The 25,207-nt window shown below is 41.1% G+C and overlaps 4 protein-coding genes across 7 annotated transcripts in view; 2 read left to right on the top strand and 2 right to left on the bottom strand.

The window, feature by feature from the left end:
- tmem266 (transmembrane protein 266) overlaps positions 1-11,496 on the top strand; it is a 31,978-nt gene extending 20,482 nt beyond the window's left edge. Inside the window, exons 5-11 of the mRNA XM_075469865.1 lie at positions 2,450-2,523; positions 3,947-4,003; positions 4,125-4,263; positions 5,608-5,723; positions 6,222-6,414; positions 7,693-7,755; positions 7,849-11,496. Coding sequence (XP_075325980.1) covers positions 2,450-2,523; positions 3,947-4,003; positions 4,125-4,263; positions 5,608-5,723; positions 6,222-6,414; positions 7,693-7,755; positions 7,849-8,486 — 1,280 coding nt within the window. The 3' untranslated portion in view covers positions 8,487-11,496. The remainder of the gene's footprint in view (positions 1-2,449; positions 2,524-3,946; positions 4,004-4,124; positions 4,264-5,607; positions 5,724-6,221; positions 6,415-7,692; positions 7,756-7,848) is intronic.
- On the bottom strand, positions 9,483-16,471 carry etfa (electron transfer flavoprotein subunit alpha). Its single transcript, XM_075469866.1, has 12 exons — positions 16,362-16,471; positions 14,693-14,842; positions 14,397-14,478; positions 14,091-14,173; positions 13,717-13,816; positions 13,388-13,498; positions 13,161-13,262; positions 12,849-12,917; positions 12,669-12,751; positions 11,559-11,624; positions 11,160-11,240; positions 9,483-9,925 (listed from the first exon to the last, which is right to left on the bottom strand). Exons 1-12 carry the CDS (start codon positions 16,398-16,400, stop codon positions 9,890-9,892), a joined length of 1,002 nt encoding a protein of 333 aa, XP_075325981.1. The 5' UTR covers positions 16,401-16,471; the 3' UTR covers positions 9,483-9,889.
- A 1,767-nt stretch (positions 16,472-18,238) lies between these two features.
- On the top strand, positions 18,239-22,265 carry isl2a (ISL LIM homeobox 2a). The gene is made up of 6 exons (XM_075469861.1): positions 18,239-18,544; positions 19,008-19,197; positions 19,512-19,771; positions 20,041-20,327; positions 20,944-21,111; positions 21,637-22,265. The coding sequence occupies exons 1-6, from the start codon at positions 18,487-18,489 to the stop codon at positions 21,751-21,753; spliced, it is 1,080 nt and encodes a 359-aa protein (XP_075325976.1). The 5' UTR covers positions 18,239-18,486; the 3' UTR covers positions 21,754-22,265.
- Positions 22,266-23,833: 1,568 nt separating this feature from the next.
- The window catches only part of scaper (S-phase cyclin A-associated protein in the ER), a 58,661-nt gene continuing 57,287 nt past the window's right edge, over positions 23,834-25,207 (bottom strand). For all 4 annotated transcript variants that reach the window (XM_075469857.1, XM_075469859.1, XM_075469858.1 and 1 more), the window contains 2 exons: positions 24,795-24,843; positions 23,834-24,558 (listed from right to left, as the gene is read on the bottom strand). In XM_075469857.1, coding sequence (XP_075325972.1) covers positions 24,458-24,558; positions 24,795-24,843 — 150 coding nt within the window. In that variant the 3' untranslated portion in view covers positions 23,834-24,457. The remainder of the gene's footprint in view (positions 24,559-24,794; positions 24,844-25,207) is intronic.

Genomic DNA, 25,207 nt, shown 5'->3' with positions numbered 1-25,207 from the left:
AATGTTTATTAATTTGACCAAAGAACAGTTTTTCAATTTACCTCAGCAATTCTTAAATGATCCCAGGCACAAAGGAGGCAGTAGAATTTCTGGTTCGTGTTTGTGTATTTTTCCTACTTTTAAATTCTCTTAAAGGATAAGACCGGTTTTTTGACATTGGGCCCTTGATTTCACATTATAGCATGATGTTCTACTCACCCCTGCTTGTTGTTGAACATTTGGAGCTGTTCCGAAGATATTCGCGAGGCGTCTGGCTGCTCTCTTGAGATATTCGGCCATGAAACGGTTTCCTATGGGCAAGCTCATACAGGCACAAACTATGCTGTTTATAATTTATTAATTACTCTACACTAGAACTGATAACGTGGAGGTGCGTCGCTTACTTAAAAAAATCCGGGTTATTGTAATTTTGATTTTTTTGTCGTAAAGTGGGTGTTACTGACGTCATCGTCGTGCTACTGCCACAGGCAGCCCACAGACCTGCTGCCTATTTATTCATTCGGCTAAAATTCAAAATTAGTAACCCGGATTTTTTTAAGTAAGCGACGCACCTCCACGTTATCAGTGCTAGTGTAGAGTAATTAATAAATTATAAACAGCATAGTTTGTACCTGTATAAGCTTGCCCATAGGAAACCGTTTGATGGCCGAATATCTCAAGAGAGCAGCCGGACGCCTCGCGAATATCTTCGGAACAGCTCCAAATGTTCAACAACAAGCAGGGGTGAGTAGAACATCATGTTATAATGTGAAATCAAGGGCCCAATGTCAAAAAACCGGTCTTATCCTTTAATCTTTTATTGATATTGTGAACAGTTTAAATATCCAGAGCTATTGCAGTTTTATCTCGATAAACTCCCTAAATTGAACTATTTGCTAGGGCATCCGAGAGTGATCCAAATGGTTACTTTTTAACCTCTCCAGGGTGTTCTTTATATAGTCAGTTGTGTTACTGAGCTGTTGCCAATTGACCTGAATAGCTGAAAGATGTTCCACTGCAAGTTGTTTGTTTTCAAGTTTGTTTTTTTTGCCTCTGACACAAACTTTTTGAATGTGTTTCAGGCCTCGTATTCAAAATGAGATCACATTTTAAGAATTAATTAATACATTTTTTTATTTTCAACATTTGATATGCTGTCTTCGTACTACTGTATTATCAACTGAACATGGGGTTTAAAGGATTTGGAAATCATGACACTGTTTATGTCTTACACAGCACACCAACTTATTTGGAAATACGTTAGGGACATTTCTGTAGTACGCCTGCTTGGTCATGTCTTTCATTTAAATTATTACAAGAATTTGCTCTTTTGAGGATGTTCAAAGTAACAGAAAAGATATAAAAGACTCTCCTAGTGATAGAAGGTTATACTACTCATTAATGCTTTACTTGAATGGAACATCAGGGTTTCCATTCTGTGCTGGCTAATGAAATGTTATCCTATACTGGAGAATAATTGGTAATGGCTGTAATGTATCAGGCTGGTAGTGTGGTTTAGTGGTCAGCAAGGTCACCTGAAGTTTCCTGGTCCAATGATCTCGCAATGCCAGCAAGGGTTTTCTCCGGGTGTTCCAGTTTCACCCCCCGTAGTGAAAAGACGTGCATGTCAAATTAATTGTTCAAGTGGTAATTGACTTGAGCACAGGTGTGAGAGTAAGAACCCATGCTTGTCTGTCTCAGTTTTGGTCTTGTGATAGACCAACAGCATTTCCAGGGTGTTACTCACCAGAGAGTATCAGAAATCAAAGCACAGCATGTATGGAAGCATGTGCAGAATGGTGCTAATGCTAACTGCTACCATGGTCTCATATTTCTACTGTATAATTAATCAGAGAAGTAAAATCCTTCTCACATTATCCCACAGTTAACAAGAACTGTCAGAAGGTCAAAATCCATCAGTGGAAAGCTCCCCATCTATTATGAGGTGAAGATCTGGGGTGACGGCCCATTTGGTGTCAAACAGCTGACACGCTGTCTTGCTCCAGTTTTATCCAAATAGATTCAAGTATTTACTGACTGACTGACCAGATAAAGGGAGAAGTAAGACAAATGTGTGCAGAGAAAGAAATCAAGCAAGGCAGAGTTGGCCGCAGGATGATTGTGGGGAGGACTGGCGGAAGATGAATTGACTGATAGACAGATCACTGAACACAGCAAACAAAGACAGATGGGGGAGATGTGGGGCATGAAGACAAATGTCTCTGTCGATAGTGGGGCGCTGTTTGATGCTGTCTACAATTGGCCTGATGAATTGGGGGAAAGCTATAGACACACATACAGTATGTGGTGACTTTATATTTTGGATGTTGCTTCATGCTCCAATCTGCACATTTATTCGTTCCACGCCATGCAGCTGTAACGGCTTTTTGATATCGAAAAATGCAGCGTCACTGCGTGCTCCATGAGCTGTCCATGAAAAATAATCAGTCATTCTGTTTTATTCCCTCAGTTAACAATGCATTTCAGTTTGCCAGCATCATCCACTGGATCAGCCTGGCCATTCTTTCCGTGTTCTTCACTGAGGTGAGTCTCAACACAAAAACAGTCTCACTTACAGCTGATGCAGCAGCTCGATGATTAATGCTATGTTGTGCAGTATGTGAGGCCAATGGAGTGCACTAGCTGATTCGCACTGCAATAGGAGTGCCATGAAATGCCCTGTGCCCTTTGTCACAGCAGGAGCAGACTCTGACAAAAAGATCTGCATCAATATTCTGAAGATATTTGAGTAAGTGTCTTTGTTAAAGGTGGCACAGTCAGTCCCAATCAGGCTATTTGACTGATCCGCAGCACAAACAGTTTAAAATGCAGGTGGAGCTTTTCTTTTTTGCTGGTTTTAAATCATCCAAAGGCCCCAAGGTGCACTATATTGATGCCTATTATCTTTACAGCCTGATACATTTGGATTTAAAGTTACTGTCTAAAAAGATAGCTTACCAAGTCCACAAAAAATATTTCATTAGTTATTCTTAAACTAATGAAACACAAGACAAAGTACTTGTAGAATGTTATCTTAGGTACAAATAAACTAGGATAATGTGAAGTTGTAGGTGGAGAGAAAGATTGGGAGGCTGGTTGATTCTTGAGCTGAATGTGTGACATAACAATACCCTGCAAATCTAAACGTCTCACTAATATAGATCTTTTCAGGCCTACAAGGCCTCAAAGAAAGTGGCAGGGTCGTGTCTCAAGCACAGATCAACTTTTCCTCAAATCATATGTCCGAAGTTAGACCGTAGCCATCTACGCTTACTCCACTTTTCATGTGAATAATTACTGCATTGCATTGTGAGACGTCTGCGTTTTACCCAGTGCTTGAATGCCACAATATTCACCCACAAATAGTGTACACTACTGCGTTCATATTAAGGGTTCATACAAAATGTCCCACACTATTTCAGTGTGATAAGCAAAATGCTAATGTGCAATTTCAGACACGAACAGGTCAGGAATGCCCAATGACAGTCAAATGCAAGCAAGATGACAGAATTTTGGTTTGAAGAATTTATACAAACAAAGGTATCCCCTGGGTGAAGATTATACTGTCAAAATTTTATCGCAATTAAAATACAGTTCAAAGTCTAAACAAAGACAAATGAGCTGTCATAAACTTTGGCACACATCAAACTTCATGCTGCACTAGTTTAACCTTGAATATCTGAAATGAGAGTGGGGTGTGGGAGCGTGCCGAAGAGAATGATTTGTTACTTCCCTGCGGCTCCACAGTGACAGCAGAAATGCCTTGTTTCTAGTTCTTGGAATGAGATGGTATCACTGTACTAGTAAAGTGTGTGACTATGATGTCACCAATGACTGGAAATGAAGGAAGGAAAGGAAAGTCAAAAGTGCAAACGGTATTTTCTGTCAAGTCCAAGTCATCCAGCCGGTGTTCATCTTGCTCTTCTTGTTTTCTTCCATCTTACCCTCTGCTCCTCTGCTGTCTCAGACTGTGTTCAGGATTGTGGTGCTGGGGATATGGGATTACATAGAGAACAAAGTAGAGGTAAGCTCTCATGAGTCCCATTAGTCCCCTTTTCACCGCAGTGCCATTCCCTCAATGTCAAAGCTCAATGTAGCAAATGTAAAAGCCTCTTACTTATAACAGTTACTTGGTATTGTCTCAGGTGTTTGATGGGGCTGTCATCGTGCTTTCTCTGGCCCCCATGGTGGCCTCCACAGTAGCCAATGGCCCCAGCAGCCCCTGGGATGCTATCGGTCTCATCATCACATTGCGCATCTGGAGGGTCAAGAGGATCATCGATGGTAAGTCTGGGAGGGGCCGTTGCCCCTCACATCCTGTCCTTTACTGTCAGGGCACAGAGACAGATACTGCACTGTGCTCTCTGCACCAACTGCAACATTCATTCTTGAGGATGTTGCTCGATTAACAATTTAACCAGTAATAATAGCAGCGTATGACCTATCATAAATGACCTGTGGTGCTCACAAAAAGCTGCTTCGTACAAAATACTCTATCAAGTTGGTGCATAAATATCTTCTTATGAGAGTATTTTTTTCTTTAAACATGGTGCTCCCCCGTGTGGCTTTTGAATATAGTGCAGGCCATGCTCAAAGAGATGATTAGCAAGTGTGAGCATAGTTTGATCTCTGCTGTCACCTACTACACTGACTGCTCAAGAGGTGTCGCAAAATGTAACACATTTTAATTTGACGTCAACACGATGTATTGGTTCAAAGCTTGCCATGAAAAAGGGATCCTTTATGTCACAGACTTTGTTCGTAGCGGCTCCTTAAAGGGATAGTTCGCCTCTTTTGACATGAAGCTGTATGACATCCCATATTAGCAATATCATTTATGAACATTGACTTACCCCCCGCTGCGTCCTGTGAGCCGAGTTCCAGCCTCGTTTTGGCGTTGACGAAGGTAGTCCGGCTAGTTGGCTGGGGCTTAAAAAATAAAGAGTCTTGCTTCTCAAAACAATATGCGTTCAAAAGGGTAATACATTTGCATCACAAAACTGTCCATCCAGAAAAAGTCAGACCTCACATCGCTTGGCGCTATTTCTCTCTACCTTCGTATCACTACGGGCTGTGTAAACCTTGCAGACCGAAGTGCAGACCGAGCACTCCCCTGCTTCCGAGCAGTAAACACCGTAACAGGTGCGGCTATCGCTAGGTGCCTGAACGCATTGATATCAAGGGAGACAAAAAATAGCGCCAAGCGATGTGAGGTCTGACTTTTTCTGCATGGACGATTTTGTGATGCAAATGTATTACGTTTTTGAACGCATATTGTTTTGAGAAGCAAGACGTAGCCGGACTACTTACGTCAATGCCAAAACGAGGCTGGAACTCGGCTCACAGGACGCAGCGGGGGGGTAAGTCAATGTTCATAAATGATATTGCTAATATGGGATGTCAGACAGCTTCATGTCAAAAGAGGCAAACTATCCCTTTAATAAGTGCCAGTGAGCATGCAGTCTTTTATTGAACTCAAGAAAAAGCACCCTTGGTTCTATCTGTCTCATTATTAAACCAAGCTCAACACTATATTTGATAAATGTAATTCACACCAATTTTGTCAGGCACACAATTAAATGTTTCTTTTGTAGTTAGGTTTGAGCATCATGTTTGTTTCTGTTCCAGCATATGTGCTGCAAGTGAAAGTGGAAATGGAACTGGAGATCCAGCAGTATGAGAAGGCCAAGGCAGTGAGGGAGGAACAGCTTGATCGTCTTACCCAGATCTGCCAAGAACAAGCTGTAAGTCCTCTTGTCCTTCCAACACCGCTCATGTCAGTTTATAGCTGCATGTAACCAGCAGAGGGCAGCAAAGTGTTGTGACAGAAAAATATTCTGTTTGTACTCCAAAAGGCATGAAACAACCTACAAAATTGATCTCATAACATCACCAAATTATACCTTTATAGCAGTCCAGATATCTTGACTGCCATCGCTGCATATTAGCATACAATTAAGTTATCATAGTTGATTTATTGTTTTACAGTCACAGGGCTGAAAAATGTAACTGGAAGTTCATCCGCTGAGTGCTTCTCACATGTCAACCCAGAAGAAAGGAAACATTTCTTCTGAAACTATTAGAGAGATTGTAAATAGTGTAGCAGGTAAAATAAGTGCCTGGAGGGAAGTGGATATTTAATCAGTTAGGACCATGTACAGTAAACTGTTGTCAGTGTCCTGAAAGTTTCTGGGTTTTGAAGGAAAGTAAGTGTTTTCTCAATTCTTCTTCCTTCCTTTCAGTTTGAAATCCGGCAGCTGAGAGCTCACCTGGCCCAGCAGGATCTGGATCTCGTAGCAGAGCGTGAAGCAGCCATGCAGATCCACCATATGTGGGGTAAACAGAGCAGCAGCTTCCAGGAGGTGGACGGACTGGGCCCTGGGGCATCCGCGCATCGCAGTCCGGCCAAAGCTAGAGACCCTGGGGGGCCTGCAGGTAACTGTGCGGAACACCCTACTGCTTTTGGTTACAGGCTACCAAAGATGTCTGTGCACAGGAGAGGCAACTCGGGCTGGGTTTTCCACGATAAAGCCAACAATGAATCACCACTCAACAGTCACTAGGGATGTTTTTAGAAATACTCTGCTCAAAAACAATGAAAGATGTCCAAAATTGCTTTCTCACTTTTTAACAAACAATATATATATATACAGTCGAATTTCTTTAAAGCTAACAGAACTTTTCACAAGTGTACTTCTCTAATCTTGATAAAGCATTCCTTCATGCCTTTAATATTTGTGATTTCTTCAGTATAAAAACTTCCCAATATTTCAGGTCAGATATGTTCAAAGTTGGTCTGTTATAAATGGAGCTGTTCTTTCAAAGAGAATTGTCTTCTAACCAAGAAATAATATATGTAATGATAATATATGGAAATCATCACACAAATTCCTCCCTTCTCAATGTTTGAGGATGATGGTGGACCTCACACACGGTGTCCAATAGTCTTTTCTGCTCAGGAAGTTTCCTGAAAGAATTAAATTACCTGAAAGTCGTGACAAAAGCCGTTCAAATTGTCAAAATGCCAAGAAAAAGGTGAACAATCTTTAAGAAAGAAAAGAAGAACAAACCATGACATAATTCCACGCGGCTGAGACTTTCAAAGCAGTGTTCGATTATTTTCATACCAACTGGAGTAAAGAGAGAGTAAAGTTTTTTTTAATGTTTATATCTTGTTATACAAATATATATGAGATTGTGCCTGTGTAAAAACATGATTTTATTGAACAAAGTATTTCTGAAATATTTATTGAACATCTGTAGTTTTAGTGCTGCAGACCCACATCTTGGTGTCAGTGTGGTCAGATTCTCATCGCAGGGCGGTTGTCTCATCATCTTTCCTTAACCCCATGATGTTTTCCAAAGGAAAAAAAACTCAAGAAAAGATGATGGGGAGGTAATATCTTTGACCATGCAACAGAATCATTTGTCTCACCATCCTCATCAAAAGTTCTGGTGCCACAGAGTGACAGCTAATAACTTTGAGTACAACAAAGCATCATCAGAACAGGTGATATCGGGGCTCAAAATAGAGAAGCTGTTCTTTTATCAAAGCTATAAATCATAGCATGGCTGACACATGGGTACTTGGTAACTTTCTGTTATCTTGGCATACTTTGCATTTATTTTAGATAGATTAATGTTACAGTTCACAGATTGCACAGTAAAACGTGTGGCCCACAGATGATTAACACTGGATTAACTTTTTTCTAGATCACCATGGTCAGGATGACATGAACAACTACATCAGCCAGTACTACAGTGAGCCAAGCAGCGGTGAGCATCAGCAAACCCCTGCTTCAATCTCAACTACAGCCCATGCAACATCATTAGATTGCAAGGCTCAAACATTTTGTGTTGTTTTTGTAGATATGGGGATCCCAGACCCAGCCCGCGTAATCACCACAGCAGCCATTGATGTACACCTGCCTAACAACCCCAGCCAGCTTCCCTCCTCTCTAGTGAGCGCAGATGCCGCGCCGTCCAGCCGTCTGCAGCGCACCGGCAGCTCGGTCAGTGAGGCTTCCACAACCACAGTCTCCCGGACCAGCTTCAGCGCCCGTCAGCACAGCGTCAGCAGCCACACGCTGGGCTCCACCATGGACTGCAGCTCCACTGTGCGCGAGGACTCCACCTCCACAGACTACAGCGACCAGCGTTGCTACCCCCCACCCTACAGCAGTCCTTTAGCACTGGGCACTCAGCCACGGGGGAGTCCCAGTGCTGTGGTGCAGGAGTTACTCTCCTCTCTTTCTGAGGACTCTTGCCTCACCCAGAAGGGCCTGGACCCTGTCAACCTGAAGCCGCCCAGCCCGACAGGTTTCACAAAAACCAGCCCTGAGCTGGAACGCAGGGTCAACATTTACAACAAGAGGAACCAGGAGAGCCGGATTGGGCTTCACACCAAGACTGTCATCCATCTGCAGGGTAATGAGCCTCTTCTAGAGGAGAAGTACAGGATGATGAGGCGAGTAGATGCTCCAATCAACCGCCTATCAGAGACATAAAACTCTGAAGAAGATTAAAGGACTCGTTCTCTAGATCAGATGCAAAAATGAGTGCAAAACTAAACTCCTATGTTGCTGGGAGTCTCTGGTACATTAACTGTGCGTTTGTCATTCTCTTCATGCTGTGAGGATGAATTTGAGCAAAAACAAAGCTCATGTACAACAAAGAGAGACTTATCTGGCAACACCTTTCAGGAATTTACACTTTCTTACTTTTCCTAAAAATCAACCAGCAATGATGCAGAAGCCTAACATTATCAAACAGTCCTGTGCAGTAAATCTGGCTTTTAATAGGTTGTAGTTTGTTGAAAATCAAACGGAAGAGACGATGGTGCTGAGGGCTTGCGCTAGCTCCAACTGAGATTCTCCACAAGATTCATCATCATCCCATTGGTAGGAGTCAGGCCAGTGTCCAACTTGTCATGGTCATCAATCTAGTGTCTCAAAAGTCACAAAAAAAAAAAAATCAGTCCTGATGGACTGCTGCAGGGTACATTGGATCCGTCTCAGCTTATGTCCTTTGACTTTCTACGTAATTATTAGTATTTTTATCTCGACTCCGAGTGAAAAGAAAGCAGAGTCAGATGAGTGTTTTTTTTTTGCCATGACTGCAAGCTCAGCTGAGTCAGTTTAAGATTTTCTTTTTTGCAAAGTACAGCATGACCCTCGCACACTGAAATTATTGAAAAGCTTCGTGCACATGACGGATTCATACGATTCAGGTCTAAAATGATGTGTTTTCTTACATCAAAAAATTTGACAGTTGTGTAAATATTCAATAATGGGTTTTTGGTTGTTGTGCCATGACCAAAACAGTGAAGAGACATGAGAGGTACAATGAAAATGTTGAAGGTACAATTCAAGCATGAACCTTAAAGATTTGTGACCATATTGCAAAGTAACCCTGTTCAGTGTCGTGTCCTCCGGCACCGTTTCTCTGATCATGGAAAAGAAACGCAGCAAAAATGAACCCAATAAAGGTAAAAACATGGCAAATTTAAAATAGCTCAAGTCATCAGTTTATTACACTGCTTTACAAAGCTTTGTATCAAGTTAAAATCCTCCGCGTTAACATGAAGAGCTTTATCTTACAATTAGCTTTATCAGTTAAAGAGTCCCAAAAGGTTTCTTTACTATACCAGAGTATTAAATACAAATTACATGTACTACCAAGAGCAAAAGAAAGAATGCTACCAGAGCCAAGTACAGCTTATGTTTAAACATTACATATAAATGGGAATTTTTTATTTATTTTTCTGTTGACGATGACAACATTTGCATGCAAACACAAACAGTTTCAGAAATGTAAGGCAGTCTCTGAGTTTCCTGTGGTCTCTCTTATTCTTGCAGCATGTCCCAGCTGTGTGCTCGAGGGTTGGTTAAAGGTCGTTTTTTTTTCCCCCTCACTTGTTCAAAGCTTCCGTCATCTCAGGAACAGCCTGCAGAGAAACGGTTCAGAGGATTATTTCACCAGCATCACACGGATCAATCTCAGAACATTTCCCCTTAAATGTATCCGCTGCAGTCTACTTTTAAATCAATCACTTGGTGTTAACTTTAATACCCCGCAGAAATCATTAAGGCATAAATCTGAGCCATTCCGTTCTGCATTAGCAACTAATGGGACTTTGCTTCCAGGGTTTATACAGGGATAAATATTCGCCAGCACCTGTCACTTTCATCTGAAGCAGATTTCAGATCACAACATCAATGAGTTCATTTTGCAAACAGTCGTGCAATGCTGGTGTTTGCTGAACAAACGAGCACAATGATGTGTAAAGACCACAGCAGGCATACAAACTTTTATCAGCGTTTCAGAGAAGAGAGATATCTGATCCATAAATGAACAAAGTCATGTTGTTTAAGGGACAACAGATTCAAAAGCCTTTTGTGGTAAATGTGAGTGTAAAATTATTCAAATTGCTCTGCTTCTGAGTCGAGGAACTTCTGAACGGAATCATCAGTCACTGCCTGCATTGTTATGGGGTATCAACTGTCCATTTGGGGGAAAAGTAGAAAGCCCATCCATTTTAATCAGTTATCTGAGGAGTGATCACATGTAAGATGATCCCGGCCAGCAGGTCACAGCTCTGCTGCCACCAGTTTATTACTAATCACTTCTAGTGAGTTTATCAGGACACCTGGGCTGCTCAGGCACTACTGATGGGCTAAATAAAACATGACCAACAGGACACACATGAAAATATAACCTACTAGCCTTTCACAGGCAGTGCTGGACTATAGTGTTAGTCATGCCAACACAGTTGGCTCAGTATCCCCAAGTACCAGCTCGACACAAGAACGGAACTGACCGTATAAGAGGTCTGGCAAGTAGAGGCCGATTACAAATCTGAGGCCAACTTTTAACCAACTATTGATCAGTTTTTTTTTATGTCTTCTGAGATGACAATGTATACCTCTATTAGCAGCAAGCTCGAGCCAGAGCTCCCCTTAGATTAATTCAGGAGCTTAATAATTCAGCAGTTGCACATTTCCATTAGATGGAAAAAGGCATCTTGCAAAATTTATAAGTGAGAAAACAAATGTTATATTCTTACTGGCAGTCGAAGTTAAAAGCTAACCAAACTTACAAAGTAAGTCCAGGAACTGACAGGTTGTCACCCACAATATGACATCATTATTGTTACTGTAATATCGGTCCCGGGCACTTACCTTGAAAAGATCAGCTACCAAGCCGTAGTCAGCCACCTGGAAAATGGGAGCCTCAGGGTCTTTGTTGATAGCAACAATAGTCTAGGTGGGAAAAAAGGCATGCGAAAGCAATTAAAACAACTAAAATGTGTAATGCATCTTTATTTTAACACAAAAAACTTGAGACTCAAATGTGATGTTTTAAAGAATTGGGAGAAAATTTGGTTCCTCCTGGTTAACTTTGCTTCATCAGCCCAAAAGTTTCCTGATTTCTTTGTGCAAAGGCAAGAAATTCAACATTATTTGTAACAAAACTCAGAGAGCCAAAGCCATGTTATATAAAGACCTTTCCCTACAACTTATTTCATGAATGAAACATCACGGTCTGTTCAACAATGTGCCCACATGGCTCTACTTTACCTTGCTGTCCTTCATTCCAGCCAGGTGCTGGATAGCTCCAGAGATGCCGACTGCAATGTACAACTCCTGCAGACAGGAAAAACCAAAGGGTCAATCACTCTCACATCTCAAACAAAAAGAGAAAGCCACTTCATCCCCCCCAGTTCAATGCGACACCATATGAATGTTTCAGTTTACGTTTAATGTTGCAGTCGAAGTTTCAGAGAAGCAAAGCTTCAATTTATGAACACTACTGCATCACAACTGCAGAAGAATGACAAATATGTCATCCACAAGCCAGACAATGATAAAAGAAATCGCAGGTTTCCATTTCTATAGACCAGCTAAGACAGCTCAACATATGATGATGTGTAATCAACTGATAGAATCAAGCAAAAACCTTTTTGGGGAAAACTGTCTTTTCTAAATAAAATACTTATCATTATACATGGCCAAGTTGTTATTAATTGGAAAAAAAAAAAAAAACAGTGAAAATTAGACAAACCACTATTTAAAGACACTTTTATCTTTGTCAGAAATTATGCGATATTAGATTTACTTTAAACAGCATGAAAGATATGATCTTACATACTGCGAGTAAAGCCTCCATTTCACTGAACGCTCTGCACTTTTTAGGATTGGATTTTAAATATATATATATATATATATATTTAAATTGAGAAAATTCCTTGTCATAACAGAAAATCCAATCTGCAAGGTCTGGCCTGCTCTGAAGCTCTGGTCAGAAACCCAATGTATTCTGCTTTAATGGATCCGCCAAGTCATTAAGGGCCCTAAAGTGCCATCATGTACATTTTGCAGGGCTTAATGTGTGGATAATCACAGCTGGGATGTCCCAGCGGAGTCGTATCTGGGCAAGTTAACCTTTTTAAAAGGCAAGGTCACCAGGATTAAACTGAATTGCTGCATGGAAGCTAATAAACATTTGTCAAATGCATACACATCTACACTAAAATTTAGCTAAAGTGTTACCTTTACACTTTGTGTATAACGGTTACTCCCCCCCCCCCATTTGTCATAAACTCCATTTTCTGTTTTTCTTTTTTTTCTTTGTTGATTTTCCATACGAGATAAGGTTCATCCAAATGATCATAAAAAGGAAAAACATACCGGTGCAACAATCTTGCCGGTCTGTCCAACTTGCATGTCATTGGGAACAAACCCAGCATCCACTGCGGCTCTGGATGCGCCAACTGAAAGAAGAAGATCGTAAAGTTTAATATGGAGGTAAAAAAACAAACAAAAAAACAGTCAAACAGATTACGAATGGCACGAGCCTTGCCAGAGTACCTGCAGCATTCATTTTGTCAGCAAGGTCATAAAGCAGCTTGAAGTTATCTCCATTCTTCAAGCCTCTTCCTAAAATGAGGAACGAGAGCCATTAGTGTCCAATTCAAACAACAAACCTCGGTCTTTACACTTGAAACTATGCAGTATTAGCCCAACTCTTAAAGAACGAGGTCAAGAAATACTCTGGCGGACACACAGAGAAAGTGGATGTGCAAACGAATAAAATTGGAAAGCTGATTTTCCAGCAACCCTCAATGCGTGTATGACTTTCATCATGTGGTCATCAGACAAAGATAGACAGAGACGGCATACCTCCTGACACCACGACCTTTGCACTCGCCAGATCTGGACGGTCGCTCTTTGTCAGATTCTGTTCAAGCCACTCAGAAACTCCAGTGGGAGGAGCCGAAGCCACTGCAAATCAGAGCGCCAGCAATGACAAGTAAGAATAACCCCTTGCACTGACAAGGTAAAATTTCAACCAATTTACACTCATTTCTCAGCTTGTATTTAAGCAGAGCAAAATTAAATTCGAATACCTTCTTCTGAAGACGCACTTCCTCCCTCTGTCGCAGCGGGCTCAAAAGCCGTCCCTCTGACGGTGAAGACCTTGACTGACTCATTGCATTTCACAGTGCTGAGGGCGTTTCCTACACAATTCAGACACAGTCAACGTCAGAACTGAATGAACGGGAAAAACTAACCCAAAACTGCCCATTTCACTAAAGATTCCACCTAAAGCAGCTCAGGATATTCTATTGAAGGAAAAAATATCTACTACATTACAATACTAGTAATGACATATGATTAAAAAAAATAAATAAAATAATTCAGATATCTCTATCAAAGGGAAATAAACATTCCTTACCTGCATAAATGGTCCTGACAAAAGTATCTGGAGATTTAATCTCAATAATGTCTGAAATTGGGGCAACATCCAACTTGGCAGCAACTCTGGGAAGCAGGTTCTATTTAAAACACACCCGCGGAGAATGTAGTCAAGCAATACAAACAGTGCAGATATGCAAACAAATACCATTGTTCATACAATTATGGATAAGATGGATAAGGGTGGCTAACTGATGTGCACGTGAAGACTTTATGTCAAAGGCTGTTTAATTTAAATATGCAAATCTGAAACTTACAGGAGATTCACTAAAAGATAAGAAAATAAACTTTACAATAAATAAATGCAACTAAAAAAGTCCTTTTTTTTTTTTTTAAATGTAGGCTGTCACATACCTTTCCGAAGGCAGATGCTCCAGCACAGATGTGACTGAAGTTGAACTGTTTCTGTGTTTCAAGAATAAGTGGAGTCAACTCCTCTAACAAAATCAGAAGACAGAAACAAAATCAGAGATCAAAGCTGACCTTGTACTGCCAGTCCAGGTCACTTAAAAAAAAAAAAGTCTCTACCCTAAAAATCTCCCCTCCCTTAGCGACCAAAGACGAGATGCCTTTACAACTAAAACACATCCACCAGCTTTGAATGTGTCAGACAGTGCAAATCTGAAAATAATCCTAAAGGAGGCATCAAATGTCACATACCTGGCAAGGCACCTTTGTACGCGTCGTGTTGGGCCACAAGAACCTTATTCACGCCCTGTACTTTAGTGATTTCCTCCACAACCTGAAAAGAAGAATAAAAATATGTCCAGGTTTCCCGTAAACCTCTGTTTTCTTATCTGCATGTTCAAAATGCACTGTGTAACATTTCTTTATATCCTATGTGAAGCCGAACCATGCGTTATCTAAAACAAACAAAAAAAAAAAACAAAAAAAAAACAAACACACACACACACACACTTATCTCAGAAATACAGCACTTGAAAAGCTTCACTTACTTTCGCACAGTTAGTTCCAACAACCAGACAAGACACATCTCCACCCAGTTTACTGGCAGCAGTGATGGCACTGAGAGTGATGGGGGTCAGCTTGTCATTGTTGTGTTCTGCAACCACCAAGGTGCTCTGGAACCTCTGGATGAGACCAGTCTGTTGGAGAACACATCTCAGTCAATATGAGCTGCGTATCAGCATAAACAAAGCTATTTTAAAACGTCTATTTTTGGCTGTGAACAAACGGCAACCAAACTGCAGATAAACATGGGAATGTTGCTCCCTGCCAATTTGTTTGAGGAACAGAGGCGGAATCTTTTGAGGACGAGGACAACACTGTAGTCCCACCTCTGATCCCAAAAAGCCTGCGCGCCATTTAAAATAGGCACTTTGTCATATCTTTTTGGTAAGTGTGTATGAGCAGTACTGTATAAGGGTCTGTTATAAAATCTTTATATTCAGGATCTTTTCCAAAGAAGCTGCAGAAACGGAATAAGTTTTCTACCTTTTTTAAAGTTGATTAAAAAAATTATAAATACATGATTTTAATAAACCAGTCAGTTGCTGGTTTATATTAAACATGCAAAATTGCAAAGGTAAATCAGATACATCTTGATTTTTACCACGTTTTCACATATATAAGCTACTGCCTTTTTTGAATAGTAAACTGTTGTGCTGCCACTTAAAGAAGCTTTCAGTTTTGTTCTTATTCTTTAAGTGCACACGTAGCATTATGAGACAACGTCATGACCGGCTCAGTTCAACCTCTGCAGCAGCTGCAGCAGCTGCATCTAGATCTGTCAAAGTCAAACAAGAAAATACCAGCCTCGCCTGGGCACGATGAATGTAACGCTATCAGGTAAAGGTCGTTCAGATAAAGACAAGCAAACAGAATACAAGAAAAATATCGCATGCTACTTTCTAACTCGTTTTAAGCTGCTACACATCTCACAGGAGATACATGCTTTTGATACTATGATCATTAAAGCCAAAATGTAAAAATAAGTTTTTGGGTTTTTTGGTTGGCTGAAATAAACATTAAAACAAAACCTCAATGAAAATTGAACCTTTAGTTACTTATATACTAACTTCATTCACTTCTGTTCATAGAGTTGTATTTTTGATCAGTACCTCAACTCTTACTGTCCTGTGCAAGATGAAAACTGAGCTGAAAAGGGCAAACTTCTTCCGGAAAATCATTTAAAGTGAGCTAAAGTCAAAGTATAATCCAAAACAAAACTAATTAAGCGACTAAATGAGTAACACGAACCTGTAACGAACTTTGTTTTGGTGCACCTGTCACTGACATTGTTGTAGTTTCGTAACTCACATTGCGACGTTTCATAACCGCTATGCCAGCGACAATTAGCATTCAGTTCACACAAAACTTCCGACGCCACTTATTTTAGCCCTTAGCATACATGCAGAGTACATATCATATCAAATCAAATCAATCCACACTACTGCTTGCGCTAATTAAAAAACAGCACCACTGCGAATCCAGCACGAATAGATAAGAGTCCAGCTGAATGAGGCTAGCCAGCTAGCAGCTGCTACAATAACAACGTAGGTTATTTGGTGTATGCGTGTACTGTTAATTTTGTTTAGTATTTTTTTACAGCTATAACAAAGTAAAACAGTAATCTTGTGTATTTCAGGAAAGTCAGGCTCTTACCAAACTCTTGAGAGTTGTTTTATTGAAGGCTCTGTTCATGTTGGGCTCCCGAAATTGCTCCTTGTTGCAGCCGAAACAGATCTGTGCTAAAGGTCTCCTGACGTTTGGAACGAGTTCTCGCGATAATATAACTACCGAGTGTTGTAACTTCCGGTCACCTCGTCTATCTTTATCCGTCAAACGTTGCAAAACATTAACTTGACGCTTAATGGCAGCGAGTTAAACACAATATCGCCCTCTCTCCCACAACATGCTCTTATGTCGCTAATTTTATTTAATTTCCTGTGCGACACTGAAAAGAGCAGAAAAATGTGTCTGCTTTAAAAATATTATCACTAGGCCTATTTGCTCTGCAGCCACGGGCCTCTGCAGATGTACTTCCGTAGACATCTAGGCTGACAGACTAATATCAGGAATGATTTATGGCTGTTTTTCGCCTTGAACTTCACATTCTGCATGCGACTTCCAACACTTTGAGGTACCAACAGTCTACATCTAACTGCGGCTGTTTTTGTTTTAATTTCTTTTAGTATTTTTGTGCCCCATTTTGATCAGCTTTTTGTGGCCGCTTTGGTTATTTAGCATTTCACCTCGTTTTATGCAACATTTTAAGTCTCATATTCGTTCATATGTTCGCACTGATGTCCCCTAATCAAATTGTTAGAATTTTGACAGAAAATGTCCACTGTGGCTGTTATATTATCTCTTTATTATTAAAAGCCTGCTCATATTTAATGTAGATTAAACCTAACTGATATGGCGGAGCTCATTTTAAGGTAAGCATTGTTAAAATAGCTATGATCATTGTAATTATGCTGATTATTTTCTTCAAAAATTTAGTGTTTATTTGATTAGGGGGTGAAATATGACAATAGAGATGAATTCTATCACCAGACCCAGTGGTGAAAGTTTGCTCCCTTTTCAGTCATTCAACTAACTGATGTTTTCCAACATAGGCCTATTATTAGTTCATTAGTCAAATGAATTAGTCAAATGACCAAAAGTTGAACAAAGTCGTTGGATAATGAGTTAAGGAGAAAAATGTCCGCATCAGGATGTAGAGGAGAATTGTCAGAAAGCGATAAAAATTAAGACAGGAATAAAGCACAAGTTAACCTCAAATTCATACTAAAGCGCAAACTTGAGGGGATATATCTCATTCCACCTCTGTTTTTCTACATTTAGTTCAATCACATAGAGTACTTCGTATACAATTCTTATTGATCTCAGACTAAAAACTTCTTGATCTCTAGTAAACAAATAATCATAATTCCCACACATCATCAGTTATTTATGCGTTTGTCTTTGAAGATTCAAATGCGCTCATATTCTAAACCTTAATTTGAGCATTGTAATTTCTTACGTTAAAAAATAAAAAAAGTTACCATCGTGATGCCACAGGCCCTACATTTAAAAAGTTTCGAGAGGTTCAACCTCTTTCTAAACAGAGCAGATCTTGTGTGTGAAATTTCACCCGGTAGAGGGCTCCCTGCTGCGGTGTGAATGAACACTTGAGAATTATGGATTCAAATAAATTAAACAAAAGCGCAAACATTTTCACGATAAAAAGCACAGTAGCCTATCCTAACTAAAAGTACAAGAATAGTTCATATGAATGAAATACTGAGATGTATTCACCCACCTTTTTAACAATCTGTTTTCAATACAAGCATGGCATGTTCACATGTAGGAGGGGGGTTCACAGTATAATAAAAAGTAACAATATAAGATTAGGAAGTTGATGAGGACCACCATTAACAACACACGAAACAAGTGCATTGAATTGAATAACACGTGGGATTCTTATTGTTTAACGTGTAACCAAACAGTAGGCTATTACTCTCACGTCAACAGAGGTTGGCGTAAATACTTGCTCTCAAAGCCAGCCCATGTGTTCCCCAAAGGACAAAAAGAGCAGGGGTCCAGAAGGAGATTTGCATGGCACCCTCTCCACGGACCCACAGAGGTCCAGGTTTTGCAGACGTCACTCGTCCATGATCTTTGTTTTCTCCCCACCTCTCGGAGGAGGAATAGCTACAAGTTTATCATCCGGCCAGGGACGGGACGGTCTCCTCTGCCGCTCCTCTCCTCCATCCGTCGGATCGCACTCGGCTCTCTGTCCTGTATGGTGGACATCCTGCTCAACACTTCTTTCTTGGATGATATGGGGGATCATTCAAAAAGTAAGACAGCTACTCCTCGTCTGCACACTATCCCGTGGATTTAGGATAGTTTTTAGATCTGCTTTCATGTCATTACCGATCCTCATTCTCCCGGATTTTGATGCCATTGCGCTATGAATTTAGGTTTGCGTGAAAATAGCGCAAACGGCAACAGCAAAAAAAAAAAAAAAAAGACCACCCCAAACGAAAAAAAAAACAACAACACAAATATTCGTGTAACAGCCTGAACACAACTTATATCAACTGGTGGATCGTCTCGCCTTTAAAGTAAAAAGTGCCGTCGGTGATATTTTTAGCTGCTGTGCACTTATTACAGGCAAATAATGTCGTAATATACTTGGAAGGACCTGTTTGTTGTGCATAACAGTCTCTCTCCTCAAGGTGAAGGTGGGTTTAACGGGGACGGCGTGAGGATTAAAAGAGCGCACACTTACTGCGTTATTAATCCATTTCCTCCTCGCAGAGAAGTCGGGAATCGCAATGTGTGTGGGCTGTGGAAGTCAGATACACGACCAGTACATCCTGAGAGTTTCCCCGGACCTCGAATGGCATGCAGCCTGCCTCAAGTGTGCAGAGTGCAACCAGTATCTGGACGAGACCTGCACTTGCTTCGTCCGGGACGGAAAGACCTACTGTAAAAGAGATTATGCGAGGTATGGAGGCCAGAGGAGTTTTAGGGATTTTAAACTTTCCCCCAACATTTTAGATCTAGCCTATGTCCTGTGTCAATGGAAATAAATGTGATAAGTGAAGTGAGATCAGAACAATTTCCCATGATGGGGGGAAAAAAAAGAAAAGAAAAAAAGAAACGAACAGCAGGTGATCATCAAGCGCAGACCTGAGAGTTGGGTTATCTATTATTTTTTTTTTTTTTAAGGCTATTTTTCCGTGACAGTTATCGGTTGCTGTGTACTATTAGGCTACATTACAATGCCTGACACAAACTCCTCTCCGTGCTCCTTCTCAGGTTGTTTGGCATCAAGTGTGCAAAGTGTAACATGGGCTTCTGCAGCAGCGACCTGGTGATGAGAGCCCGGGACAATGTGTATCACATGGAGTGTTTTCGGTGCTCGGTGTGCAGCCGACACCTCCTGCCGGGGGACGAGTTCTCCCTGCGGGACGACGAGCTGCTGTGCCGGGCTGATCACGGCTTGCTGGCGGAGCGGTCCTCTGCAGGGAGCCCGGTGAGCCCGGGGAACATCCACACCAGACCTCTGCACATCTCAGGTTAGACTGAATTTTATTCATTTAAATAAAAATGAAAAATCTTACAGTAGCTATAGACTCAGATTGTTAATGGATTTATCATTATTATTATTATTATTATTATTATTATTATTATGAGCCTAGTTCTATCTTGATCCAAATTTAATTTTTATATGGTTATTTCATTGTGTAACAAGCCTATAGGCCTATCTTGTGCGTCTTTCTTAGGTAGGCTATTTATACCTTTATTACGGGATGTTTTTATGAGTTTTACGATGTCCTTCTCTTAGACCCGATTACGGTCCGGCACCCACCTCATCACCGGAACCACGTCCACAAGCAGTCCGAGAAGACCACCCGCATCCGGACGGTGCTCAACGAGAAGCAGCTCCACACCCTGCGTACCTGCTACAACGCCAACCCGAGACCGGACGCTCTGATGAAGGAGCAGCTGGTGGAGATGACCGGCCTGAGCCCCAGGGTGATCCGCGTCTGGTTCCAGAACAAGCGCTGCAAAGACAAGAAGAGGTCCATCCTGATGAAGCAGCTTCAGCAGCAGCAGCACAGCGACAAGACCGTGAGTGGCCTTCCGGTTCTTTCATTTTTACACCGGGAAATACCAAAAGGCCGCTTCCTTCTCCTTCTCCGTTGCACAACAAACCTGAGCATTAGCCTATCTATCAAAATCCCCCTTTTCATTTAAAAACACGGGAAATCTGTGCAAACAGCGAGCAGTGAGAACTGTTTTGCCACATCTTATGGGTGGAGTAAGAAATGAAAATAATTACACCGAGATGTTAATGCTGTTGGAGGGCCGTCACAGGACATACAAATACAACCTCAGAGCTGTACAATTATCGAAATACATTTGTCCCTTTTCTTTTCTGTTATATTTATGTATCAGAACATGCTTGTGAACCGAATAGTCGTCCGTTACTGGCTCGTGCGAAGGTTTGTTTGGAAATTTTCATTTTTTTCCGCGCGGGTGTAGGTTAGATTTTTAAGATCTACAGATTTTTACAATTAACAGATGAATGTTGTTATTTACACTAAATGTTTTTTTTTTGGTCTGCTCATAATGGCCAAAAAAAAAAGGTATATGTCAATATAGATTAAAATAGGACAAACAGCACAAAAATCTTCAATTCTGCAGCGACTCACATCTGAACGAAGTGTTTGAACACCTCCTGCAGAATCTGCAGGGCCTGACAGGCACACCTCTGGTGGCAGGGAGTCCCATCCGGCACGACAACACGGTGCAGGGGAATCCTGTGGAGGTGCAGACCTACCAACCTCCATGGAAAACCCTCAGCGACTTCGCTCTGCAGACCGATCTGGACCAGCCTGCCTTCCAACAACTGGTAGCTCACCGTTACTTTGCGACACGTTACAGTGAATTAAGGGCTGTCAAAGTAAGACTTCTAGGAAAGAAAAGGGGTGGGAGAGAACACACAATTTTGTTGAAATGAATTCATGATGAAAAAAATAAATAAATTAAATAAATAAATTCAAGTTAGCGATTACTTGCTGCAGTGTTATGGTTATTGGACTAAATGTGCACTCCTAAAATAATAAAAGGGGTTGGTGGGGGAGAGGCTGTTTTTGTGCCAGCTTGACTGCTCAGCTCTCACAGGCTTCCACCTGATAAGCTGATCAAATCAGTTATATTATGCAGTCTCCTTACACTGATAGTTTTCGAAGGAAATATTGAAATCTGGTCCTGTTCAGGGAATTCACTCGTTGTTTTAACTTTGGAGTTTGTTAGAAATTTTGGCACCAACATAAAGTCAACCTTTATTTCCGTTTGTTTTATTTGAATGAGATGACCAAATAACCCCCCCGCCCCCCCTCTGCTGATCTGATGCCTTGTCTTTCACCCCCTGCAGGTATCTTTCTCTGAGTCGGGCTCTATGGGCAACTCCTCGGGCAGCGATGTGACCTCCCTTTCGTCGCAGTTGCCAGACACACCGAACAGTATGGTGCCGAGTCCCGTGGACACGTGAGGAGGCAGCGGGGTCAGCTGGAGGCCCCGCGGGCTCTCATCTGCAGGGATGCGCAAAGACCCCGCTGACTAACGAATAAGCGAGCAGGATGGATTATACCGCAGGATACATTCTGGAGGACAGGAGGTCTAACTGCTCCCTGCACATCTACGGCATTGTATCTCACTGGGATGGATACACAGCTATAGATGGACAAAACGGGCCTTTAGCTGAAGAAACACCTCGCCAGTGCCAGAGCTGGACAGAATTGGAGCGCGTGTTGGGATTCAAACACGCGAGCCTGTGCTGGACGTCTGAACGTCAGTGGTTACAGTATGTTTGTCAGGAAAATACAACCTGTGTAGATGTGCATGATCTGTAAGTTTCACTGTCGACTCTTGTAAATTATTGGAACACACGAGAGATGCGCACTGTTCGCGTTCTCACAAAAAAAAAAGTAAGTTATTATTATTTATTATGAAGACAGACATAGCTGATCCAACCAATAAAAGGATTGATTATTGCATGCATAATCCATTTGTTCCATAAACCAGTAGTAGGCTATATGGTCGGCGAAATACATCGCATTCTGCTTTAAATGCTGTTTCATGGAGATCAGAGCTAAAACTCCACAGTTTCGTCTTTCTATAACAAAGAAAGAAAATCTTCATGCAAATAAATAAATAGAGATCTTTGGGAAAATCGGAGATTGAGTGTTTCAGTGTTACAAATGCGTTTTTCCAGATCTCTGACGGTTTGTTAATTTTCGACAGACTGCACCGGTCAATGTAATCTGATTATATATTCATCCTTGCTCAGTTTCTGAGTCGAGTGGATCACTGACTGATTGCTGACAAGATATTATTAAGCATTTGGCCCATGTGTCACGGGTCACTGAATCAGACACAATAGGTTGCGACCTGTTTAATTCGCCTGCTTGTATGCTTTGGGCTTTTGACTGTTTGCATTAGCTCTTATTTCTGTTATCATGCCCCCTCGAACTGACTCAAATCAAACTTTGCGTAATGTTGCTCGAGATAAACCGATACAATTGGACTTATTTAGACATAATGCAGCGCATGAAGCCGAGGCTCATGGTTGGGCTACAAGTCTAGACAGAAGACAGGCAGCGGCGGCCCCTTATCTAGAGCTGGCATCACCTGCAAAGGATACTGAATGGACCCACAACAAAACGTGCTGCGGCGCAGCGCTGAGGGGACTCCCACCCTGCGGACGCATCCTGGCGTGTCTTAAGTTTATTTTCATTCCAGTAGGAATCCTGAGCGACAAATCGCCGCTGGACAAGAGAGCACGCAGGTCAAGCCGGGACTGACACACTACACCTCAACAATTTGTTGGGGAGGATCGGCTTTTATCAGTGAAGGAAGTGGAGCCTCATTGAAATTAAAAATCCCGTGAAGACATCAAGACACGCCGATGCCAAGACTAAATATTTAAACTATGGCTAAGATTACACAGTAGTAACAACACATTGAAAAGAAAATACAAACGTGAGCAGCAAAAGACAAGAGAACGGTCATCATTAAACCTTTAGAGGGGTAATTGATATTCTCAGCACAACCCCCTAAAAGAGGCTAAATATGGATTTTGAAGGGTATTTGGGTAATATCTTATCTGACTTGACAAGCAACACTTTAAAACATGTAATAGGTCCCAGATTTCAACATCAGCACAGCTTCTAAACTAAAACTGGGCAGGGTGAGAGATGGTTCCAGCTGTTTCAAACTGCGTTGAAGAAGGAAAAGGGCCGTTTGTGAACGGTTGCATAATTTCTCTTTACTTGGTGGTTTTTCTTTCGGCAGCTAGACAAACTGGACTGTCCAAATAATTGGCATTTTCTCTGAAACATATATGCACACAAATGTAGACCGTTTAACCCTCAGAAAATATTGTCAGAAAGGTGTCAAATGTGGGGCATAAATCTCCAAGTCGCACACTTGCATTTCATGCCTCATGACACAAACGGATCATCACATAAAAGTCGATGCTGAAGTCACCATGTGGACAAATGAGCAAAGAAAAGAACTACTTGTGGTAAATGATGCTTAAATAAAGTGCACAGAATAAAACTGACAAACAATGACACATACCCATGAGTATTTTTATTCAATATTATGACAACTTTTAATTCAATAAATTATAATAATTTGTAAGTTTCTCCTCACAAGGTTAATGGAAGGACAAACACGTGAACTTGAAAAATAAAAAACTCCACATATCTGCGATTTAAGTAGTAACGGGCATTATGAAGGCTAGAACACTCGAGTCATTCATATTCAAACAGCTAGTCAAACACAATAAGTGGACGACAACAACAACAACAACAACAAAAACAAAACTACTTGTGAAAATGCTTGGCAAATGATAAATTACAGTATAAGTAAAGGTTCAGGCTTCGATCATCGCTACGACAGCACGACGGGAACAAACGGACGCAAATGGCTTATTCAGACAGTAAATGGACGAGTTGTGCACGAATTTCTAATGAACAAATAAGACTTGTGCAAATTCTTCTTAAGCATCGATGAGATTCCCGCGAAATCAACAGATGCAACAACATATAATATAAGGGCTCACAATATTTACATTCGACTAGGTCACCAGGAGAAAAATGAAGTGAAAGAAAAATCTCAACACCTCGAACTGTTTTGCAAACTGTTAGAACCGTGTGCTTTATTTAATTCGAGCACAGTGTGCAACGCCGTCATTCCTCCTGCTTCTGGAGAAAGAACTGAAGGGCTGAATCCCACTGATCTCTCGGGAAGCGGTTGGACAGGTCACAGTAATCCAAAAGCCACCCGGAAACTGTACGGACAGAAAAAAAAAAGGACAACTTCAAATCTACAATCCTTAAAAAAAAATAAATACAATTTTGCAACATCCCAAAAATCACAACCTTAAAAAATGCAGTTAAAACAAAGAGGACAGACTATAAAAGCCACATCTTGTAACATTGTATATAAAAACCTAATTAAAGTTGTTCCATAGAATTGAAATACCGGGCTTATTTATTCAATTAATAAATGGAACCAACTACTCACCCGTTTTATTAATTTTACTCTCTGAATCCTTCTCGTTTGAAGCACAATCCTGGAAAAAAAAAAAAAGAATCCAATTCAGACCAAGCTTCAGGCTATAACTGCAGATAGATGTCATGTCAGTATTATATCTATGACATTTGCCTCATTTCAATTACACGACACAAGCCTAAAGGTAAAAACTACCACATAAAGCAAAAGTTAACGCTGCTTCAACTGTTCTATCCGACTGTGATTTACTCAGCAAACACAACTATCCAGGATTAAGTTGCTCCACTCAAAGGAATGCTCCCCAGCTTAACTCAGATGAGGGCAGCGGTGCAAGACGCCATGCATTATTGCTTTGTTTGAAAGAAATGACAATAGCTTGTCTCGCTTTGAATGGAAGTTAATCGGTGTCTAAACAGTGGTGGTTG

Source organism: Odontesthes bonariensis, chromosome 7, assembly GCF_027942865.1.
Source record: "Odontesthes bonariensis isolate fOdoBon6 chromosome 7, fOdoBon6.hap1, whole genome shotgun sequence".
In the NCBI taxonomy this organism is placed as follows: Eukaryota; Metazoa; Chordata; class Actinopteri; order Atheriniformes; family Atherinopsidae; genus Odontesthes; species Odontesthes bonariensis.
The sequence above is the reverse complement of the archived record's forward strand: the minus strand, read 5'-3'. Positions and strand labels throughout refer to the sequence as shown.

Excerpts from the sequence above, each read along its gene's own strand:
- isl2a (XM_075469861.1), top strand. The coding sequence starts at position 18,487 with ATGGTGGACATCCTGCTCAACACTTCTTTCTTGGATGATATGGGGGAT. Across the intron at positions 18,545-19,007 it reads TATGGGGGATCATTCAAAAA|AGAAGTCGGGAATCGCAATG; the intron begins GTAAGACAGCTA and ends TCCTCCTCGCAG. Across the intron at positions 21,112-21,636 it reads AGCCTGCCTTCCAACAACTG|GTATCTTTCTCTGAGTCGGG; the intron begins GTAGCTCACCGT and ends CACCCCCTGCAG.
- etfa (XM_075469866.1), bottom strand. The coding sequence starts at position 16,400 with ATGAACAGAGCCTTCAATAAAACAACTCTCAAGAGTTTG. Across the intron at positions 14,843-16,361 it reads AAACAACTCTCAAGAGTTTG|ACTGGTCTCATCCAGAGGTT; the intron begins GTAAGAGCCTGA and ends GTTCTCCAACAG. Across the intron at positions 12,752-12,848 it reads TGACAAAATGAATGCTGCAG|TTGGCGCATCCAGAGCCGCA; the intron begins GTACTCTGGCAA and ends TTCTTCTTTCAG.